This window comes from Linepithema humile, chromosome 8 (genome assembly GCF_040581485.1).
Source record: "Linepithema humile isolate Giens D197 chromosome 8, Lhum_UNIL_v1.0, whole genome shotgun sequence".
Lineage (NCBI taxonomy): Eukaryota > Metazoa > Arthropoda > Insecta > Hymenoptera > Formicidae > Linepithema > Linepithema humile.
This window is the reverse complement of record NC_090135.1, coordinates 9,843,709-9,863,852: the sequence shown is the minus strand read 5'-3', so window position 1 is coordinate 9,863,852 and position 20,144 is coordinate 9,843,709. Positions and strand designations below refer to the sequence as shown.

General features: G+C 39.8%; 2 protein-coding genes across 10 annotated transcripts in view; both read right to left on the bottom strand.

The window, feature by feature from the left end:
• LOC105676826 (whirlin) overlaps window positions 1-2,920 on the bottom strand; it is a 75,945-nt gene extending 73,025 nt beyond the window's left edge. For 3 of the 7 annotated variants that reach the window (XM_067360530.1, XM_067360532.1, XM_067360533.1), the window contains exon 1: window positions 2,664-2,920. The gene's annotated coding sequence lies outside the window, so the exon portion shown is untranslated. The remainder of the gene's footprint in view (window positions 1-2,663) is intronic. The other 4 variants (XM_067360534.1, XM_067360535.1, XM_067360531.1 and 1 more) reach the window with 2 other exon arrangements.
• A 3,405-nt stretch (window positions 2,921-6,325) lies between these two features.
• The window catches only part of Rgl (Ral guanine nucleotide dissociation stimulator-like), a 30,562-nt gene continuing 16,743 nt past the window's right edge, over window positions 6,326-20,144 (bottom strand). For all 3 annotated transcript variants that reach the window (XM_012374987.2, XM_012374991.2, XM_012374988.2), the window contains 5 exons: window positions 15,251-15,355; window positions 14,217-14,637; window positions 12,173-12,801; window positions 11,007-11,333; window positions 6,326-10,656 (listed from right to left, as the gene is read on the bottom strand). In XM_012374987.2, the coding sequence (XP_012230410.1) occupies window positions 10,009-10,656; window positions 11,007-11,333; window positions 12,173-12,801; window positions 14,217-14,637; window positions 15,251-15,355 (2,130 nt within the window). In that variant the 3' untranslated portion in view covers window positions 6,326-10,008. The remainder of the gene's footprint in view (window positions 10,657-11,006; window positions 11,334-12,172; window positions 12,802-14,216; window positions 14,638-15,250; window positions 15,356-20,144) is intronic.

The window sequence follows — 20,144 nt, the reverse complement described above, 5'->3', positions numbered from 1 at the left end:
TCTCTCGACGGGCCACTCGATTGCGTTCGCCTAGCACGTGCTCTCCGGCACGCAGGGAAAGCGGCGCGCCACGGCATTTCTGAAAAAGCGGTCGTCGTCGCGTGCGGACCGCGAGAACCCTCGGCGTCCCTGCACATATACGCGATGCATACACGCGGTTATTAGTTATTAACGCGACCGAGCGGCCGCCTTTTTCTCCACCGCCACGAGGAGGGTGTGCTCACGCAGCACGTCACATCGGTCGGGGTAGGATCGATCCTCGGCCACGAGGTCGAGGGCTGGAAAGTGTTACGAGAACGGCGGCGAGCGGCGGCGGGGGGGAGGGGGGGGGAGGGGGGGGGGGAAAAGCGACGGGGCTGTGTGTGCACAGGCCGGCGTCTTCTCCGTCGGCCGAGGCCGCGGAACCGCCCTTAACCCTATCAAATTTTTAACGTTTCACCGACGACGAACCGAACGTACGAACTCGGCGGGCGCGGATCGATGAGGAGCAAGTGTGTTAACGTTGAGACAGAGTAGACTCGGTCGAAGTGGATGATGCAAAGGACATCGGATGTCCGACGGGCTTCGATTGTTCTTCAAGGCGTCCTCTCAGCGACGTCCTTCAGACGTCGTTTGCACGCCCGGACTTCGAGCCGGTTTTCGAGTACTGTGCAAGCTCGCGAGCCGGGGCGTTACGTCTTCGGGGAGTAGGGTAATCTCGCGCCTCTTGGAATAGGTTATTAGTAGCGTCAGAGCTGACGCAATGTTCTTCAAGGCGAGCAGTGCCTCCCACAACCTCGAAACTTGGCGTGAGGGAGTTGCGGTGACAGCAGCGAGTTGAACGTGACATCATGATCGTGAAGTTTTAATAATCACAATGACGATTTAATCGCGATGACGACTTCATCGCATTAATCCGCGTTCCCCCTCGGGAATTTGCAATGAAGAGTTTGAATGTTGTCATCGACGGAAATTATTCTTTCGCGAACATCTCTTGAAGAGTGAAATTGTTAAGCTTGCAAATATTTAATCAATTTAATGGAAATTGCGACGTAAGCTATACGTGTGGTTATACTTATTAATTTCTTGACTTTACTTTCACGATGACTATTTAATTTCACTAATCGACTAATTTCTCAGGAGTTTCTAATTGCCAGTTTTAATCCCCTTGTCAACGAAAATATTTGTCGTTGACAACTTCTTTTAGAGGATAAAATTGTCAAGCTTGCACGTATTGAATCGATTTACTGCGAGTTGGAATGAAAATAAGCTATAAATGTGACATTATATTTGCAATTTCTTAATAATTTTATAATGGCTTTTTGATTTTATTATATTGATACCTTTAATTGATACCTTTTAGGAATATTTAATTATATAAATTTTAATTTTGTCTGTGACAAAAACAATTTTTATTGTTGACAAACTTCTCTTTTAATAGATATATATTTCAATTGTAAATACACGGATTTATCGAAATGTTTGCAACATTAAAGTAAATCGTCACATTGCAGAAAAATATTTCAATACAATAAATATGTCTACATCCTAATTGCAAAGATCTTTATCGACTCTATATTCGCAAGACTAAAATACGGCAATTATATCTTCTATAGAAGAACGTGTCGGAAGTAATAATCATGGGTCATCATTTCGCTATCAAAAGATATTGCGACACATTTGCCCCGCGTTTACTCCAGTCGGATTAACTTCACATTTCTAAGGTTGGCGTGTCACAATCTTAGCCACCGCAGGCGATTACTGCCAGCGGCAATATTTCTCAAGGTAAAACCGCGATGCTACCCCTCCAAGCCAATTACCACATAAACTCGCATATTTTTTTTTAGAATTAAGAAGCAGTTTTAGTGATGAAGAAAGAAATTTTTCTCTCATAAAAATCGAATTTTTGAAGCAAGTTGATCCTGCCGTTACAAGAATTATTTCATCCAGTCTCCTCAAACTGCTTGCAATTATTCTAGCGTAGCTTTTAGTGTCAACAAACAAATACCCCGACAATGAAACAAATCCTGCAATCTCAGAAGAGGAGAATTTTAGCGCGACTTAATATCGTCGTTACGGGAATTGTTTTATTGAGTCTGATGAAACTCGTCTCGAACTACTGCGTAAACATCGCGCCGTTTATCGCGACATCCCTAGATTAATATTACCTTCTCGGCAGCTTACATCGGTGACAATATTTTTCAAGGCAACACCTGCTGCCCGCGACCTCACGCGCGGTAACGAGCGCGAAGCCAATTACTCGCGCTGCGTCACGCATTCGAAATACCGTAAATCCCGTTCCCTCCGAAAGAACAAAACGTCGCCGCTAGTGCCTGATTTACTGGAAAACACGAGTAAAGCACGACGGATGGAGCAGGGGAAGAGCGAAAAGCGGGGAACGCGCGGTGCCATCTCGACGTCTGATCGACACGACATCTCCGTAACGCTCACACAATCGCGTCGCGCAGCGTCTTCGCGAGGAGTTCACGAAGCGAGCGAGCGAGTGGTTTCCGGAAGCTTTTAAAGATGGCTAATTCCTTGTTGTGTCCCGAAAGCTCGAAGAGGGTAACAAAGAGGCAGAGATAGAGCGAGAGAGCGAGAGAGAGAGAGAAACACACAGAAAGCAAGAGAGAGAGAGAAGGAGAGAGAAAGAGAGGGAGGGTGGAGCGATCGAAGGCACTCACGTCTCTCATCTCGCGGTCGTGGCGACGTGCTCGCGTGCTCGCGTCGTCGTTCCAGCGAGTCCGGCGCTGACGACGACCACGGCGACGACGACGATGTGGGAGAACGGACGCGATGCACTACTAGCACTCGCTGTCGCGGTTGCTGTTGCTGCTACTGCTGCTGCGCTCGCGCACGTCGGTCGATGCACCAGGCGCATCGCAACCCAGCGACCTCGGCACGAAGCTCACGACTGGCGAGCGCTTTAGCCGGGGGTTGCTTCACCGAGTTCACCGGCTCGCTCGTCGGGGGGGGGGGAGGGGGGGGTGGTAGTAGCGAGGGGTAGTTTCGGAGGGAGCGACGTCTGCCGGCGCGCGACGGAAACCGACGCCCGAGCAGGCGCGCGCGACGTCGGCGTCCGATTGGAGGGCGGTTTGTCACGAGCAGCGGCGCGAAGGGGTTGTTGTTTCGGCGCCGATACGGTATTGGCGCTTTCGAATTTGTCTCGGTTGTTTCTTCAAGGAGGGGGATGGTAGTCGCGTATATCTATTTAATTTCTGAATGCGTTTGAAAATTTTATATTAATTTTGCTACTAAGAAAGTTGCGAATGTGTGTGTATTAGAATTCTCTTATGATACATCGGTATTATTGAATTAAAAGTGAAATCGCTTTTTAAATTCTTTATAGTTATATTTAATTAAGCCTTTTTTTTTATTCTGTTTGTTTATTTTTTTACATTGTGTTTACTTTTCTTTGTCGATATTAATAATTTACATATTTTACGTAATTATAATAGAATAATCTTTTATGCAATATTAATGACATTAATTTGATGCGTATGATATTTCGCATTCAGATGAATAGATCGAACAATGGTTGATTCTCTCTCTCTGTTTTTCTGTCTCTGTCCTTTTGGTGGCTAGGATATTTCGAGAATATTGAAATACCAAGGATCATACAAGCATGATTTAATCCGACGCGAATTTAACTCGACGTCACGAGATTCGGAACGTAATAATGCGTCCGTAAAGCGGCAAATAGTTGGCGCGCGTGTGGAACGCCCCAGCTTGTCGCGGCAATGGGAATTCATTTTCGATATCAATTAAGCCTCCGCGCCAGAATGCATACATCCGAATTCCGTCGGTTCGCCGCTTCTCTGACGTCGGCGCCACGTCCTTGAACCACTTTCGCGCGAAACCAATCGCGGATACGCGGGTATCGCGCGTAATAATCTCGGTATCTGGGTGATATCTAACCAGTCCGCGCTGCGTTCAGGTCAAAACATCGAGATAATGCTCGACCGTCACCCTGAATAATGGAAAAGCGGTAATTTTAAATTATCCCGGGATAAAAATAGGTCGTCTTAATTTAAACGTCGCCTGCAAACTCGAGTACCTGAAGCAATTTATGCAGCCTGTGACCAACATTCTCGCTATCTCTCCGGCAATTCTCACTTGCTCAATTTAAGTTCTTATCTTCCGGCAAAATGGGAGAGGATGACTTAATTATCGTGCAGCTCTTCCTGTATATTTAATAATAATTTTCGGCGACGAATGCGACGATGATTGTTCGATAAAGTCACGCCGCGAAACTTCAATAAGTTAAAACTGTGGCGAAGTTAAAATTTAGATATATGTATATGGACCAAATCTACTTTGAAATTACTTTTATAAATATGATTTTGATGAATTAATCTATTCTACACATTTCATTAGATGCAGATAATTAAAATTTAATTAAAAATTTGAGAATACAAAGGAGTTAAATTAGATCAGTTTAATTTTAACGAATTAATTCGCTCCAGATCTTCGTATTTAATTACTTATTTGAATTTTCCATTATTCTATTTTTGGAATGATTGATACCTCAACGAAATCTTGCCGAGCTCAAATAACAGCGGTCCGACCATATACTTTCTGCTTCTACTTCAATCACGTTCTTGCACGTATTGCTACTGGCATGACTGGTACAAATTTCTCTCCCTTTCTCTCTCTCTCTCTTTCTCTCCCTTTCTCTCCCTCTCTCTCTCTCTCTCTCTCTCTCTCTTTCTTTCTTGTCGAGATGAAACAGCGAGGTCGACAGCTTTCCTCCTCGACATGTTTGAATGATCGCGCGAACAGGCAGACGTAATCATTAGCCTTGTTCAACTCGGAGCTTTTACCTACCTACCTGTAAGTTTGAGTATTCTCGCACCTCGCGGCGTGATCAACAGGTTCGCGTGCCGGATGTGCCGACACGCCGGAAGTCCACTCGTCGGCCACGTGAAATCGTTCCGCGTGATACCGATCGGTTCGAGCTTTCGACCCCTACAGTAGTCGGGATTGATTCCGCGAAAAAATTTGAAATTTGAATTACAATTCTTAACGCGATATGCTGAGTGTTGTGAAAATATTTTAAGTTATAAATTTTTGCAAGATTTTAATCTATAATGAAAGAAAACGATACGCAGAAAACGTGCACGGTACCTATAATATAAACATTACTTTTTTCATATTCTCACAATTATATTCTTTTGTTACATTTTGAGAATTATATTTTTATTTCTTTGGAATTATATTTCTATCTATTAATAGAAACAATTGTTAATTACAAGTCTACAAAAAATTCTTTGGAAACAACAGAATTTCTTTTAAAGAACATTTTGCTTTAAACTAAACGTAAATTTTTTAAGGATTTAAAAACTTTTTTTAAAAATTTATAAGTAACATTGAAAACTGTTTGAAAAATATCGTCATATTTAAAAATTCCACAGACAATTTGGAAATAGTTTGTTAAAACTAATTTTAGACATTTTGGAAGGATTTATGGAATTCATTCAAAATTTGATCGGCTATGAAACAAAAATAAACTGGTGGATGAAATTTTGTCGAGAAATTCTCTTCAAAAAGAGACTCTGCGATGTATCATTTGGTACAATTTAAAGCCACATATCTCGTTATGAAGAGAACAACCATTTCGGAGAGGATTTTTCAAACGTCGAAATTCCATTATTTCGCCACTCTGGAGAAATTTAAGTTTAAGCTCTTGAGGTTTGATCTCGACACGTCACGTTCGGATATCTCGAATAAAACGAGAAAACGGGAAAAGTGTTTCTGAGTGTTTCTGCAATATTTATCAAATACGAATGTTTTAATAAATTATTAACAAAGAGCTATTTTCGTTACAAGAAGTTTTATACATTTAATATCGTATACTGTCTGTAAAAACTTAATATAGCTGCTGATAAAATATTATGACTGTAATATAGATAAAATTCAATGCAAAGAAGAAATTAATACGAACTTTATTTTATGCTATAAATGCAACAAGATTTTTTAAAACTCAGTAAAAGCTGCAGAGTTTTCTTCATTTTTCTCTTTTCTTTAAGATTGCTTTTGCGAAGATAGTTTTTAATTCTTTCCCGAATGCTTAAAAATAATCTTAAAATCTCCTTTAAATGTGTTTTTACTTAGTACCATTGTCATATCTTGAGAATGGAAATAAAGAGGACGCCATCGGAAACTCCGATTATCAGCAGAATCTTTGTGTAAACACGACCGTAAACGGGTTAATGGGTAATAAAAGACGAGATGAAAAAGGGTGGAGAGGGAATAGAAATCGGCGGGGCGGCGAGTCGCAGTGGCTTTACGACGATCCGAGGTTATCGAAAAAAAGTAGGGAAGATAAAAACACACACACGATGTGTAAAAGTGTAGGCCATCTATTCTCACTTTTGTCAGGTCGTACTACACGTGGAGCTACACGTTTCGCCGCGCAGTTCCTTTTTCGAGGACACCGTCGCTGTACATGTACGTGTGAGGAATTATTACAGCTAATTAGACGAATAGATACAAAGAAAATGTGAGGGGAGAAGAAGTCGATTGGGAGATAAGTACAAAATTGCGTAAGATTAAACCGTTGTCTCGGGGAAACCTTATTCGACTTCTAATTTCGTTCGGGACGCTCGACCATGCGTTCTTCTTTTGTTTCCTTTTTTTTGCACTTTTTTCTGCGGCCATACTTGCGCATCGCAGAGCTTCGTTAAAAATGTATATCAACGTGAAAAATTGACCGGCCGTAGTGGAATGATGATTCTCGATTAGCTGATTGAGCACACGGCTTTCGTTTCGATCCGGTTCGACGAAGGACGCAATCGGGCAAGCCCACTTTTTGTTTCGACGGACGAGTCGTTCATTATTTAACACCGGCTTCGGTAATGGCGTATCGATTGGACACACCGTGAATGCGGAGGCGGGTCCGAGTGAAAAAAGGCAAATCGGCTTTCGAATCGAGCCGCTGTAATCGATAAGATATTCCTATTAATCGTGTATAAATTATAAGTATATAAGTATTGTATGGATTTTTGATGGACCGTCCAATAATCGAATTATTATTGCTCATTATTCGATACGATATAATATAATCGTAGTATTTTTATTTTACATTTTTATGAATAAATATAAATATTTATGCACATTTTTAATGCCTTCTTTTAGAATGTTAAATATGATTAATTGATTAAAAATACTATTTGATATCAAGTTTAATTCTAAAAAACACAACTTGAGAGTCTTCAAATCTGAAGTATATTCATTTTTTATGTACAAATATTAAAAAAAATCTTTTCTTTACAAAATATTCCTACGAGAGAAATACACACACATAATTGATATGTTACAATTCTACGTATAAAAATATATTGACATTTCTGCGCGCTTATGTTTGTAAATTCGTGCTACGAGTCAGAGACAAAATGATGGACAATCGAAATGAAAATGAATGAGGGGGAAAATTAGTTGTGTTTCTCTCACTGATTATTCCGCGTCGTCAAATAAAAAGTGCGCACTCCGCGGAACCTCTTGAGCGTCTTTCGGGCTTTTCTATGAGGAAAAAACCGCGCTTGTCAGACTCTTACAACCGAGAAATATTTTCCAATATTCTTCGCAGAATTTCCCGGCTTTTTCATAACGACGGAAAAATACAGACTCGTCTGACTGTCACAGTCGGATCTTCCATTTCTATTTTCACCGCCCATAAGATAAAATATCTCGCGAGCTTTCTCGGATACTTTTACGCGGCTGTCCGGCGGAAATTGGAAAAAGTGGACCTGTCCGATCGTTGTGGTCGACCTTCTTTTTCTACTTCGTCGTGGAAAGTCGGGAAGAGAGATTCCTTTATCACAGAATTTTCTTTGCCTCCGCAGTTTTCTCGAGTTCGCGACGGAAGGACGAATATCGAGGCAGTTTTCCGATTTCCGGATTCCGTGGTTTTTTTTTTTTTTTCTTTCTTTCTTTCGCAGTAATACGAGAGAAGATAGCGATTAATAATTGACAATTGTTTTTTTTTTTTTCGCCGGGGCTCCACGCGGTGCCCCTCTTGGTCGAGTCCACGCGTCGCGCGATTACAATTATTTACAAAAGATCACAACGACTCGTCATCGCTCGCGCGCTCGTCCCTCGCGCTCTATCGTAATCTCTTCGACGTCCGCGAAAAACGCACTTATCATACATACGCGCGGAGTTCCCGCATTCTCGTTATGCGCATTTAAATGCTGAACGCGGCTATTCTACAACGCAAAAACAATAATCAACTTCGTACATATATTTTTGTACAATTATCGTTTCGCAATATCGTCGAACTTAATCGTTACATTGAACAAGTATCACTCGTAAAAGGCAACATTTAACGCCAAATGCGGGCTTTCTTTTTAAGAAAAAAAAAATAGAAATTTAATTATTTTAACGTAATCGCGTTTCTGTAATATCGTCGCGTGTTCTTTTTAGATAAATTTTGGACAAATGACCGTATTGAGCGCTAAATGTGCCTCTGCGCTTGTTTCTCACGATGCACAAAAAAGAAGTGACAATTACAAATTTCCAATTATCCTAATTATTTCGATAGATCACGTGCTCCTTTTTTCATATTTTCCGCTAATTTCGATTTTTCTCAGCCGTGATTTTTATTGACCAAACGAATAGCACCGACGTGAATGCGTTGAGAAATAAAATTTTTCGCCGTAGCGTTGAGTTGCACGCTTCGACGTTGAACGCGACGCTTTTCAGCGGCAAGAATATGGGGTTTGTTTGCGTCACGGCGATAAGGAAACCTCGTGTGTGACTCACACGCCAAACGTGTGCGTCTAACGCTACAATAGCTCGCTCGCCGCTCGGTTGCGCAACTATTCCGAGCTGCTGAGTAGAAGTTACGCGAATCGTGCGTGCGCGCGCTCACGCGCACTTCCGGCCGTGCTGGTGACCGCGCTCAATCGTATCTCGGCGTCGCTCGATTGTTGTTTCTATCGAGCGACGAAAGACGAAGAGGAAAAAAAAAACACGAGTTGTCATGGTATCTTGATAAACGAACTAATTAGAATTACAATTAACACGAGTGCAGCGAGATTCACCTCTCTTTGCTCTTGAAATCCGAGAGAACAAATTTCTCCTTCTGAGAACAAATTACGATCGATCGAGATAATTTATTTTAATATGATACTCGACGGTGTAACGACTGATAGATCTCACTTCTTCATGATTGCTTTAATAATACCTCGCAGTTCTTGAGTAAACTGTCGTCTTTTATCAATTATGATGGAATATTACGATAGCAAATTGCTGTAATTATGAGCTGAAATATTATAATGTAATGATATGTAATGTAACGGTATATATATGTAAGACTGGTACTGTTAATATTATTAACGAACATACGTTAATTAATATTTAAAAACTAATAATATTAACATTACTGTTTAATATATAGTATAGTTATAAAAATAATTAAATATATTGTGTAAGGTACAAAAAGCAAGTGAAAATAACATTTACATTTACAATTAGAAATTTATATCTGTTATCTTTTGTCGTGTCGACTTTAAATTAGCGCCGATGAAATAAATTATCGATGATATATTTATTTTATTTGATTACTCACTTTGTTTGAAGAGAAAGTATTGAACAGAAATGATTTCGTGTGAAAATATGCGCGACTACTTTAAATTTATATAAGTCAGAAAATCACAAATTACCGGCGCTATCTCAATGTCGACGAACAGCAAGATAATTAGTGTGAGTTCCACTTTCTCCAAATTTTTACTCGATGTGTCATAATTTATTATCACAATATATTTAATTATATCACATTAATACATAATTAGCTAGATTTTTTGGCTCCTTGTTATTCGCCAATATCGTGTTCACATTCAATTACCCCGATCGATTCCACTTTGCTCTCTCTCTCTCTCTCTCTCTCTCGCCATTTTCGCCACCGAAAAGTCACTTTAATTTCGCGCTTAAAAAGTCTGCACAATTCCAAAACCGTCCTATTCATCATCAGGCTTCGAAGATCGCCTCCTGATGTTGCCAAGGACAGCATTCGGCAGCTATTCGAGACTACCGCTTGTGATTGTGGCCGCTGCCTTTGCTCCTGGGACTGTCAGAGGCCACGTCGTTGGGCTCCCTGCGCGGTCGCAGGATGAAGTTGAGGTTGTGCACGGTGCTGACGGCGTAGTAAACGTTGGCCGACGTAGGCAGGACCATCTCGCGATCGGGCAGCACCTGCGCGAGTGTGTACTGATCGGGGCTGCCCTCGAGACAGAGCTTCAGCATGGCGTTGCGGATGACCTGTGGCGTCCGCTCGTTGTTCGACAGCATGATCGACTTATATAGCACCACACCTTCCGTCTCCACATTGTCCGTTTCCATGGTGACCTTGATGATGTAGAAATCGGGCGAGCTCTTGTGCGAGTGACTTGGACTGGACAGTCCGGCGAGATTCGGCGTGCTGCCGTTGCCCGCCAAGGTGCCCGCCGGCGGTGCCAGCCGCGTCTGGTGACTGCCACCGCCGCCGGAGCTTAAGGATACGTCCAAGGAGGGTAGGGACGAGCTTGACGACGAGCTGGACATCTGCGAGGGTGAGGTGCGCCGGTCCAGAGAATTGTGCGGCGAGCTCGGGAGCGAATCGAGGTCGCAGTAGAACTGGGAGCTGCTCGAACTCGACGTCGACGCGATCGAGTCGTTTTTCCGGTGACCTTGATGATTCTGCAAAATTTGTGGATGTTAGTCTTTGTGAAAAAATATCTACGTAGCTGAATTTGATGTCAGGAAGTATTTAAGTGCACAGGATAATTGAACAAAAATTATTCACATTTATTTTATTTGATCATTTACTTATTTAGTTTCAATTTGTTTTCTACGAAGAAAAAATTTATAATAGAAATATTTTCTCTTCGGAATTGTGTTAAAAAAAAATGTGAAAATCTTTTTCAGGATATCGTTAATCGTGTCTCTATAATTATTTTAATGATAAAATACATTTGAAGCAAATTAGAATCATAAAAATCAGATTAGAAAATTTTTCTACGTTGGATAATTAAGTAAGGAATGCTAACTTGTTTCTTTTTGCCGCGATTATTGAGCGTGTTGCCCGCAGGCGGCGGCTCGATTTGACAGCTGAGTTTGTAAGCTTCCCGATCGTCGACCACTAGCACCGAGTGGAACCAGCGGTCAAACGCCGGATCCGTATTAAAGTTATACGCGTTCGCCGCACCCTGAAGAAGCCGTATCCTAGCGAGCACTTCGAACTCCTTCCGTCTTTTGTCAAAGTTGATCAATTGTTGTAGATTTTCGTCGGTAATTGTGTCCGGTATCGCCGTGTCGATCATTGTGAGGTCCGTTAGGAAGGTGCCTAGATACGGTATCGTGCCGTAGCTAATGTTCTGAAAGAAAGATTAAAGGAAATTTAGATATATTGAACTGCAGGATTCGCAAAGAAATCGCGCTAGCTTTATTGCGAAACAAGAAAGATAATTGTTTAATTAGTCGTTAATCTAGATATGTTTCCAATGATTTCGAATTAATATTGAAATTTTTTAAGAATGTATTATTTAATATCTTTTATAATTTTTTAATATTATGAATTGTTTTTATAATTAATTTCTTAGTTTGCATATTTCTAATCTCGTGAGAACACTAGAACTTGCAAATAAATTTAAATCTAAACTATCTTTTTATCTCAATTTAAATATCACAGATTTGATAACAATTAATATATTTAAAATGTTATTTTTTGAAGTAGAAGTTTCATTAACCCCTGTCGAGCTGCCCCCCCCCCCACCTTACACAAATAAAAAAACCAATAACGCAAAATTATAAGCTATTTATGAGCTTTCATATTCCGCAAATTAAAATTTTTGAGTTCGTCACACCGAGCATGAATTTAATGTTTTTCGTGGGGGGGGGGGGCTGAGTCGATATCGATTCAGCCCCCACCGCTTAAAAATAAAAATATTGAATCAATCTTTGCGGTAGAATTAAGAGCTATTTATGAGCTTTTGAACTGATATAGTTTCGATTTTTAAGCTCACCCCCTTAGTCCTCAAACAACCCTTAATCGATGTTTCATTAAATTGTTATATTTTATTCTATAATACATAAACTTTTCTATCATGGGAATATCTCTTCTTTTAGATCAGAGTGATCTAAATTGTTGATAAGTTTTGTCAGAAAACAAGTCAAAAAAAGCAAATGAATTTTTTATCGTTAAAATCAAACTTACGCCCGCGTGAGTATTCTGTTTTTGAAAGAGCTTCTGTAGATGCCGGTCGCTTCTGCCGGCGGTGTCGGCGAACTTGGCGGTGCCCTCCTTAATGAGCAGTTCCCGCTGCGTCCAGGCATTGTTCTCCTCGGAAAATATCCTCTCCAGCTCACGGAAGAGCTCGTGTTTCTCCCGCGGCATGCACTGCCAGCATTTCTCCAATCGGTACACCGGATTGCTCTGTAGCCCGGACACGATCGCCTTCAGGCTGCTGAAGTTCTTGAGCACGCGTAGTTCCTGCGCGATGTCGATCCACGTCTCAAGGATCCGCGCGCGCTCCTGCGACCTGAGCGTCGTGTCCGCCAGAATCGTCGAAATGACGCGCAGCGAGACGGCGTTGAATTGATTCACGGTCGCCACCACGGTAGCGGCCTCGTGGCTTCTGGAGCGATCCTTTCGGGACCAGACAGCGCCGAGGCATTGATGGGCGACCAGTTTTTTGAATACCTCGGCATCCATCCGCGTCAGCTGCTCGGCGAAGTGACGTTGCGGCACCTCGGGAAAAATGTAGCTGCCCCAATGATCCGACATCATCGGGTCCGGAGAGCCCCGCATGGGCAACCGACCGTTGTCGTACACCGTGCAGGAGTCTGCAAGAGAGAGAAAATATTTATTTAATTAAAATTCATTCAAATTCGATCTACAATTAAGTGAATATCGTATGATATGTAAAATATTATTCCAGACTTTATTTTGAACATTAATTAAGTATTAAATAGTTGACGATTTAAATTAATTTGCAAGTATTTTTACGAAAGTAAGAATTTAATTACAAACTCGCTAAATTACTTTTTACGTCAGTTTTTATAAATTTATGATTCTAAAAATATTAATAACATCGTGAAAGTCGTTCTCAGAATTATAGTGGAAATTTTGTTATGTAAATTTTCGCGATATTACATTTTTATCAATAAGAAAAAAATTATAATTTTTAATAATTTTCTTCGAGAACATATTTTGTGTGTTCGGCTTTAAAGCGAGACCACCTCTATTTTGGGAATATTGTAACTGGATCAGGCTCGTGATCAGGCAGTGATTTTGAGATAAGCTCTGGGAATGAAAGGTGAGCCCTGTGAGCTCGGCTCACTAGTAGCAGCAAAGTGGACCCTCAATTTACACGGGAAGCAGACGCCTTTGTACGACCACGAATCGTCTGATTGGCCTTTCACCACCGCCAACACATTCAGATTCTCTCTTTCCGCACCGACCACCCGGTAGAATTAGTCTTTCGTAATGCTATTCACGCAGTAGTAAGTATGATATTTAACTCTCTTTCCCGCATTCCTAATATTCATCGTCACGAAATACATCGAAAACAGGCACAATAACACCTTATTTCGAGGATATCCGGCGGATATAAAAAGCGATCCGCTTATAATTTCGCCATCTGTTATATTATCTTTTACATAATTCCGAAGAGAAAGTTTCATAATCGATGGTTGTGTGGTCTTAAACAGCTCGAATAATAAAATACAACCTTTCTCTTCGACAATGCATTTGTAACGCGAAACTCCACGTTGTTTATTTGGTCTCTTATCGCAATTCAATGAATTCGCCGTAAACAAAATGTGTCAGTCCCCATTAGTCTGATAAGGATTATGAAATCCGCATGCTTCTAGATAAAACCTTATTTAAAAGATAAGGAATCTGTGCGCGTGCGATCGATATAGAAACACAATCGTATAAAAAGTTGAGCATCTCTTGAGCATATAAAAATAAAAGAATAATTCTTTATTATAGATAAGTGTTTTTAAAGTATAAAAATAAGAAGATAAGCCCTTTTTTCTTGATACGTTAATATTAGAACACATTTATAGCACAATTTCCGTTAGTATAACGAAACCGATAAGGTTTAGAGCAAGAGTCCGTTTTTATCAAGTTCTGCAGTTCCTCTTATTTGAACTTCCCACGTGCCTTATCGATTCTCCGACCGTTCGTATTTAAAGTTCACGCGGGAAGTCAGCTATGGGTGACTCACTCTCGCGCGACCGGAAATGTCATTTACCTATCTGATCCTCTCGTTGGAACCGATGCAGCCGGTGCCTGGCCTTAAGCTCAAGCTCCGAGCCGAGCAGGCGTCGACGCGTGAAGTCGAGCAGTCGGCTGAGGAGCGGGTGATTGGGGTGTGATTTCCAATCACCCGGATAAGCGTCCAGCCAGACGTGCAGCGCCTGGACCAACGTCTTACGGTGCTGCTCGCAGCCGGCGTTCCCGTCCAGAGCGTCGTAGCGGGCGAGCAGCAATTCGAGAACGTCATGTGGGGTTGTGAACGCACGGTACGTCGCTAGGAAGACGTTTATGTAGGTAGACTCCAACTCGCCATCGTCGTTCGCCAGACTCTCGACCAGGCGCTCCACCGTGCCGGCCTTGAGAAAACGCACCCGTACCGTTTCCCATTCCAAGTGCGAGATCTCGTCGTCAGAATCCTGGTAAATTAATTGATATTCGATAAATTTGATTAAATGTTTCTGAGAATTTCGTAATCAGAATTGCGAAAACGTGTGCTTTTGAAGTGAAAATCCTTTAAAACGTGATTGAATTTATAGGAAAACTGTTACTTGGGATTTTTTTTACAATTACTAATATTAAATTTAATTTCAGGGCCAAAATATGTACATAAAAACTGTTGGTCTCAAATTAATTAACATTAATTATAATAATACAAATATTTTTCTTTTAGTATACGTCAAAAGTTCAAAAGTTAGATCTTTGAAAATATTGAAAAGATATTGAATATTATCTAATTTGATAAGTCTGAGATAAACAGTTTAATATGGAGAACAGTACAATGAAGCAAGTTTTGGAAATACTTGAAAGTTATCTATACAAAACTTTAAAACAAATATTTATTAATTTTTTAAATAATCGAGATATTAAAATAACTAAAATTAATTCATGTGGCTATTTTCTACAATTTTGCTAGAAAATTATAGAATCTACAATTTTGATAAAGCGCCATCTACAAGCATTGAAAATCGTGAAATATTAGAAATTCGAGAAATTTTATCTTTAGTTAAAGATTTGGATGAAAACGCTCACCGATGCCGAGAGACTCCTTGTAGGCCGGTGATATCGGACCTTTTTCAGGTACACCGTGTATATAACGCCTTCGAACCGTTCCTCGCCCCATAAACGCCACGTGGGCTGCAAAGTAGAAAATTGAACGGCAAACTTAGTCATGTACCAATGGATGCTGCTGACGGTAATGGCATCGGTAGGGAAAGGTCGCACACTAGGGGTTGATTTACTCTCCTAATTTCTCGAGGCACGAACCACCTCTGTTACGAACTAATATGATCAGAGTAACAAATTGACCCATCAATTTAGAAAGAGATCTACAATTTTCTCTGTGACATACAGTTAATTTATTTGTTAATTGAATAATTGAGATTAATCGTTGCGGCCGCCTCATAATATGAAATTACTGTTATAATTAGTAGTGACTTTAGTCAGGAAAAGGAAGAAAGTTTCTCACGAAATTACTCATCGCGTTGGTATATTCACTAGTATTATTTTATTGTATTAATTATTAATTATCAAAATTGATCACCGTGTTACGAAATTATTTTGCTACACTCGATTTTATGTTGACCGTGAAATCATCCCCTTTCAAGCTACCTTTTTTCGCGCGCTATTCTAAATATTGATTCGCCAAACAACATGCTTTTTATCACTTAATGTCAATAATATTTTTTCTGATAACTTGCTACCGTGTTGCAATCGTATCATAATAAAAAGATGGTTTATTGTCAAAATATTTATTTGTGTTGAAATAAAATATATACATTTGCCAAAAGATTTCAAAAATTGCGTAATGTTTTGAAATATTTGTATCAAGCTTCGAAAATATGACATATTATATCTTTTCTTTTTAAATTTCTTATTAAAATTTTATCAGAAACACAATTACTTCGTTCTTCGCAACTTGATGCACATTTTACGAAGCACCTTGCAGTTTTCCATTCGAAGAAAATTGAAATAAAATTAATGCAAAAATAATGTGACAATCATGACGAGATGAGAGAAATGGAGATAACATCGAGAGTCAACGATCAATATTGATTTGTCGAATGCGTTAATTGTGGAGTGAGGATCCCCGAATTTGTATTTATTAATCCTTAACTCTTCGATGAATAAGTCATGAAATCAACTGAGTCATGTCCGTGCTTAATAAATATATATTCATGAGTGCATACAATGTATATGCGCAAGCGTGTCGCTTATCAGTGACAGTTGATGCCGGCCGGTGTACGTAATTAATTCCAACTTGATAAAGATGGACTCACTCACGCGATGACATAACGCGCGTGTGATAAGCCCGCTGCATAAAGGTAGTTAGCCTTTGGGAAAGGTATTTCGTTTTATCATCGCGAAAAGAGACCGTAATTAGCGATGTTCATCGCGATGCGCTTCCGGTTGCTTCGCGAAAAAATGGCGCTCGTGTTCATTATTTTCCCGAGTGGTGTTGCATCAAATTAAGACTTGATTAAAAAAAATTAACATATTGATTAATTAGGAAGGGTGATTTAGGCGATCTAATTAAATGTGAAAAACATAATTTAATTAGGCTTAAGATGACATTAATAATGAATGTAAACATCGTTCGAGACATTGTTGTGGTCGCGATTACGAAATCGACATGGAATGCAATACAAGCGTCGCTTATTTATTTGGCATTGAAATTCTGTAAATAAATCGAGTCTTAAGACCGTGTAAGAAGCTTAATGTCGAATGGACATAAATTGACGCATCAAACGATTGCAATCGAAGCCGTAGAAGAAACGACACGGTCCGCAGGTACAGAGAACCTAACACGAAGTGAGAAGCGTGTCATTGCCACATTCACGATTTTCTTTTCTCGTGTCCGAGAAAAGAAATCGCTTTACGGAAAAGAGGCAGAGAACTGGAAACCAGAGATATCACGCTTTTTTATCGGGAAAAAAATCACACTTTCTGTAAATTATTTAAGAAACTAGTTCATAGAAGAGAAGAGAACTGTGTATTTATTATGGATTAGAAAATGCATATTAAGATAAAGTTAGTGCAAAATGTATAAAATTTTATGAAACAATAATTGGTTTCTATTAGCTAAAATCGAAATCTTTTTTGCCTATGATTATCCAAAGTTAGTAAAACTAATCATTAGAATTAAACATTGACGGATCAAGAAACTAAAATAAAACTCTCTTTTGTGAATCAATTCTATTCAATTTGTTTTCTATAATTTTTAAATTTATTTCCTCACGATTTAACTCAACGTTAATAATTTCCGACAGATTTAAATTAACAAAAACTTCTCGCAAGCGAATTAGTATAATCTTTGACTCATTTTGACGCAAAAATCTCTCTTTAGAAATTGCCGGCTTAAGATAATTAATCCAGATAGATTAAAAATTTCTGCAATGCAAGGGTTTGCTTTAAAATTTCAAACAGCGAGAAATATTACGATCCCATGACAGAGTGACGAGTAAGACCGGAGGAGGCCATGGGACCCCAAGTCTGTCCGCTTACGCTCCGGAACGGGCAATTAGACACTCGCGGGAGGGAACCCGAGCGTGACTCGAGGTCCTCGTACCTGCGCTCGTCCTTGAGACGAGCTTCCCTCGAGTGTCGATTCACCATTGTTCCGCTGTAAACAGCACGAGCCTCGAGAAACGTCCGTTCCGTACGACAAAGCGACGCGCGGAATATCTCTCGATCGAGGTTAAATCGCCGTAATTGAGGAGATTTCCGGTAATAAGGTCCGTAAGCCGTATAGTATTGCTCAACGATCACGTCAGACTACCGCGGGATAGTGATATATTTGCTCAATAACATCCTTTGCAAAGACGTAACTTTTATTTTAAGAATAAAGTAATTGCATATCTATCTGAAAATTTGACAAAACACTCTATTAATTAAAATATATATTTCAAAAAATATTTATCATGATTTTTATTCTCAGAATAACTGATGAATCATTCAAAAACGCGATAAAAAAATTACAAATTTTATAAAATAGAAGAAAAATTTCAGAATAAATTATTGACCGCGTAGATATTTATTATTGGTCGCAAAATATGGAATATTCTACATATTTGTTCTATAAAAATCAATCATTTTTAAAAATACAATTTTCTGTCACAATAAAATGTGTATATTGAATTTATTGTATAAAATAGAAGCTTTATGCCTTAGCCGGCTAAAGCAAATGTTTGAGTTCATAAATCATTTAGGAATCATTTAGTGTAACATAATTGAGAACGATAGGAAACTACAATTTTCCATGGTACCGTATTAATGCGCGAATCACCGTAAATTGGGCAATGTATGCCGAGCGAACAGGCGAGAGAGGCGCATATCGCGCACGCCGGGCGATCGATCGTCGGGAAACAAATGCAAAATTCATGAGATCGCGTCGATGTCGCCGACCATAAGTAAATTGGTGGTAAAACAGTGTAACATTCGAAGTGCCATTTCTGGAACGTCGAGACGGTCGCCGCGCGAACAGAACGAACGGCGCGGCTAGACGGAACGTCGCGAAATCTCGAAAATGTCCCGCCGAGGTCAATGGTCCTGCAGGCGCGATGTATCCCGAAATACACTCTATTATTCTTCCCGTCGAGTTCCTGCGGAAAGCGCTAGAACGCCGCAACCAGAGCGCGGAAATGCAGATGCAGTTACATCGATTCCGCGAATTTCTTTATCGAGAATTCCAACAATTATGATAGTCAAAAGTGTACAAAGAATGTTTTATTCGATTATTATTCCATCGATATGAATAGAAAAATAGCTGCGCTACGTTTTTCAATAAAATTCGAAATAAACTCTTTTTTTAAATATTAAAATAAAATTTTTAAACTCTATTATTTAAATAACAATAGACGATAACAAAAGTAACGTCAAGTATAAATTTATAATTTCGAAACTCTAACAAAATTGACAAAAGAAATCTTAATTATTTTCTCAAAGAAATATTTCTCAAGTGCGATGATGACCATGACGGATTAATGCGAATTGTTTTTGCTGATTAAGCTGTGAGGCGATCGCTTTTTTTTTCACGTTATGCAAAAGACGATACAGTTCCAATGGCACTCTGACCCTGATTACTCGGTTAAACGGCTCGGCCGACCGACGCGGTATGCGTATGTGTGTGCGTGAGTTTGTGCATACGCGATTCAATCCGGGGATCGCTCGTTACAGCCAAGGTTTCGGTTACGAAGATTGATAATTGTGACATCTATCGCACACAAAATGCGCAATCTTGCCTGTCATGCACTAAGAGTAAGCCTTAACAGGATAAAAGCAATAAAAGAATTAACACTCGCTCTTTCCGTGCATCTCGATGCTCTATTAAATATTCACGCGTCGCAGAAACGATAATTCTAGCAAATCACATGCAAATATACAGGATGTATCATATTTTCTTATCAAATTTTGGATTTTTCTTCCGTGGAAGTTTGATTGCCATTTTTAAGATTCGCATCTTCAGAACAAAATTTTACCAAACATTGAGAATTAAAATGTCATCAATAAATAAATTTTGATGAGTAAATGTATATTGTTAATAATAATATAAAAAAATTTGACTAACGTATAACACACCAATATTACATTAGAAACTTTATTTTTACGCAAAAGAATTTCATAATCAAGTCCACTTAACTCAGACATCCAAACGCGTATTATCAAGAACATTAAGATACACCCTGCGCGAAATGAAACATGAAACGATTACATCGAGCACACTTGTCAATGACAAAAGCGCTTGTAAATCAGCTGAGCGACAAATTTGAGAGAAAATCACGTCTCCGACACGAGCGAGCCGATCTTATCGTGCAGTCGATATGTTATCGTCTCGTAATCTCGAGTTTACGAACGGGATCGCCATCTTTTTCTCTCTTTCACGTGGCGCGTGACGGAGCACGCGACTTGGTCAACGAAAAATATGAAG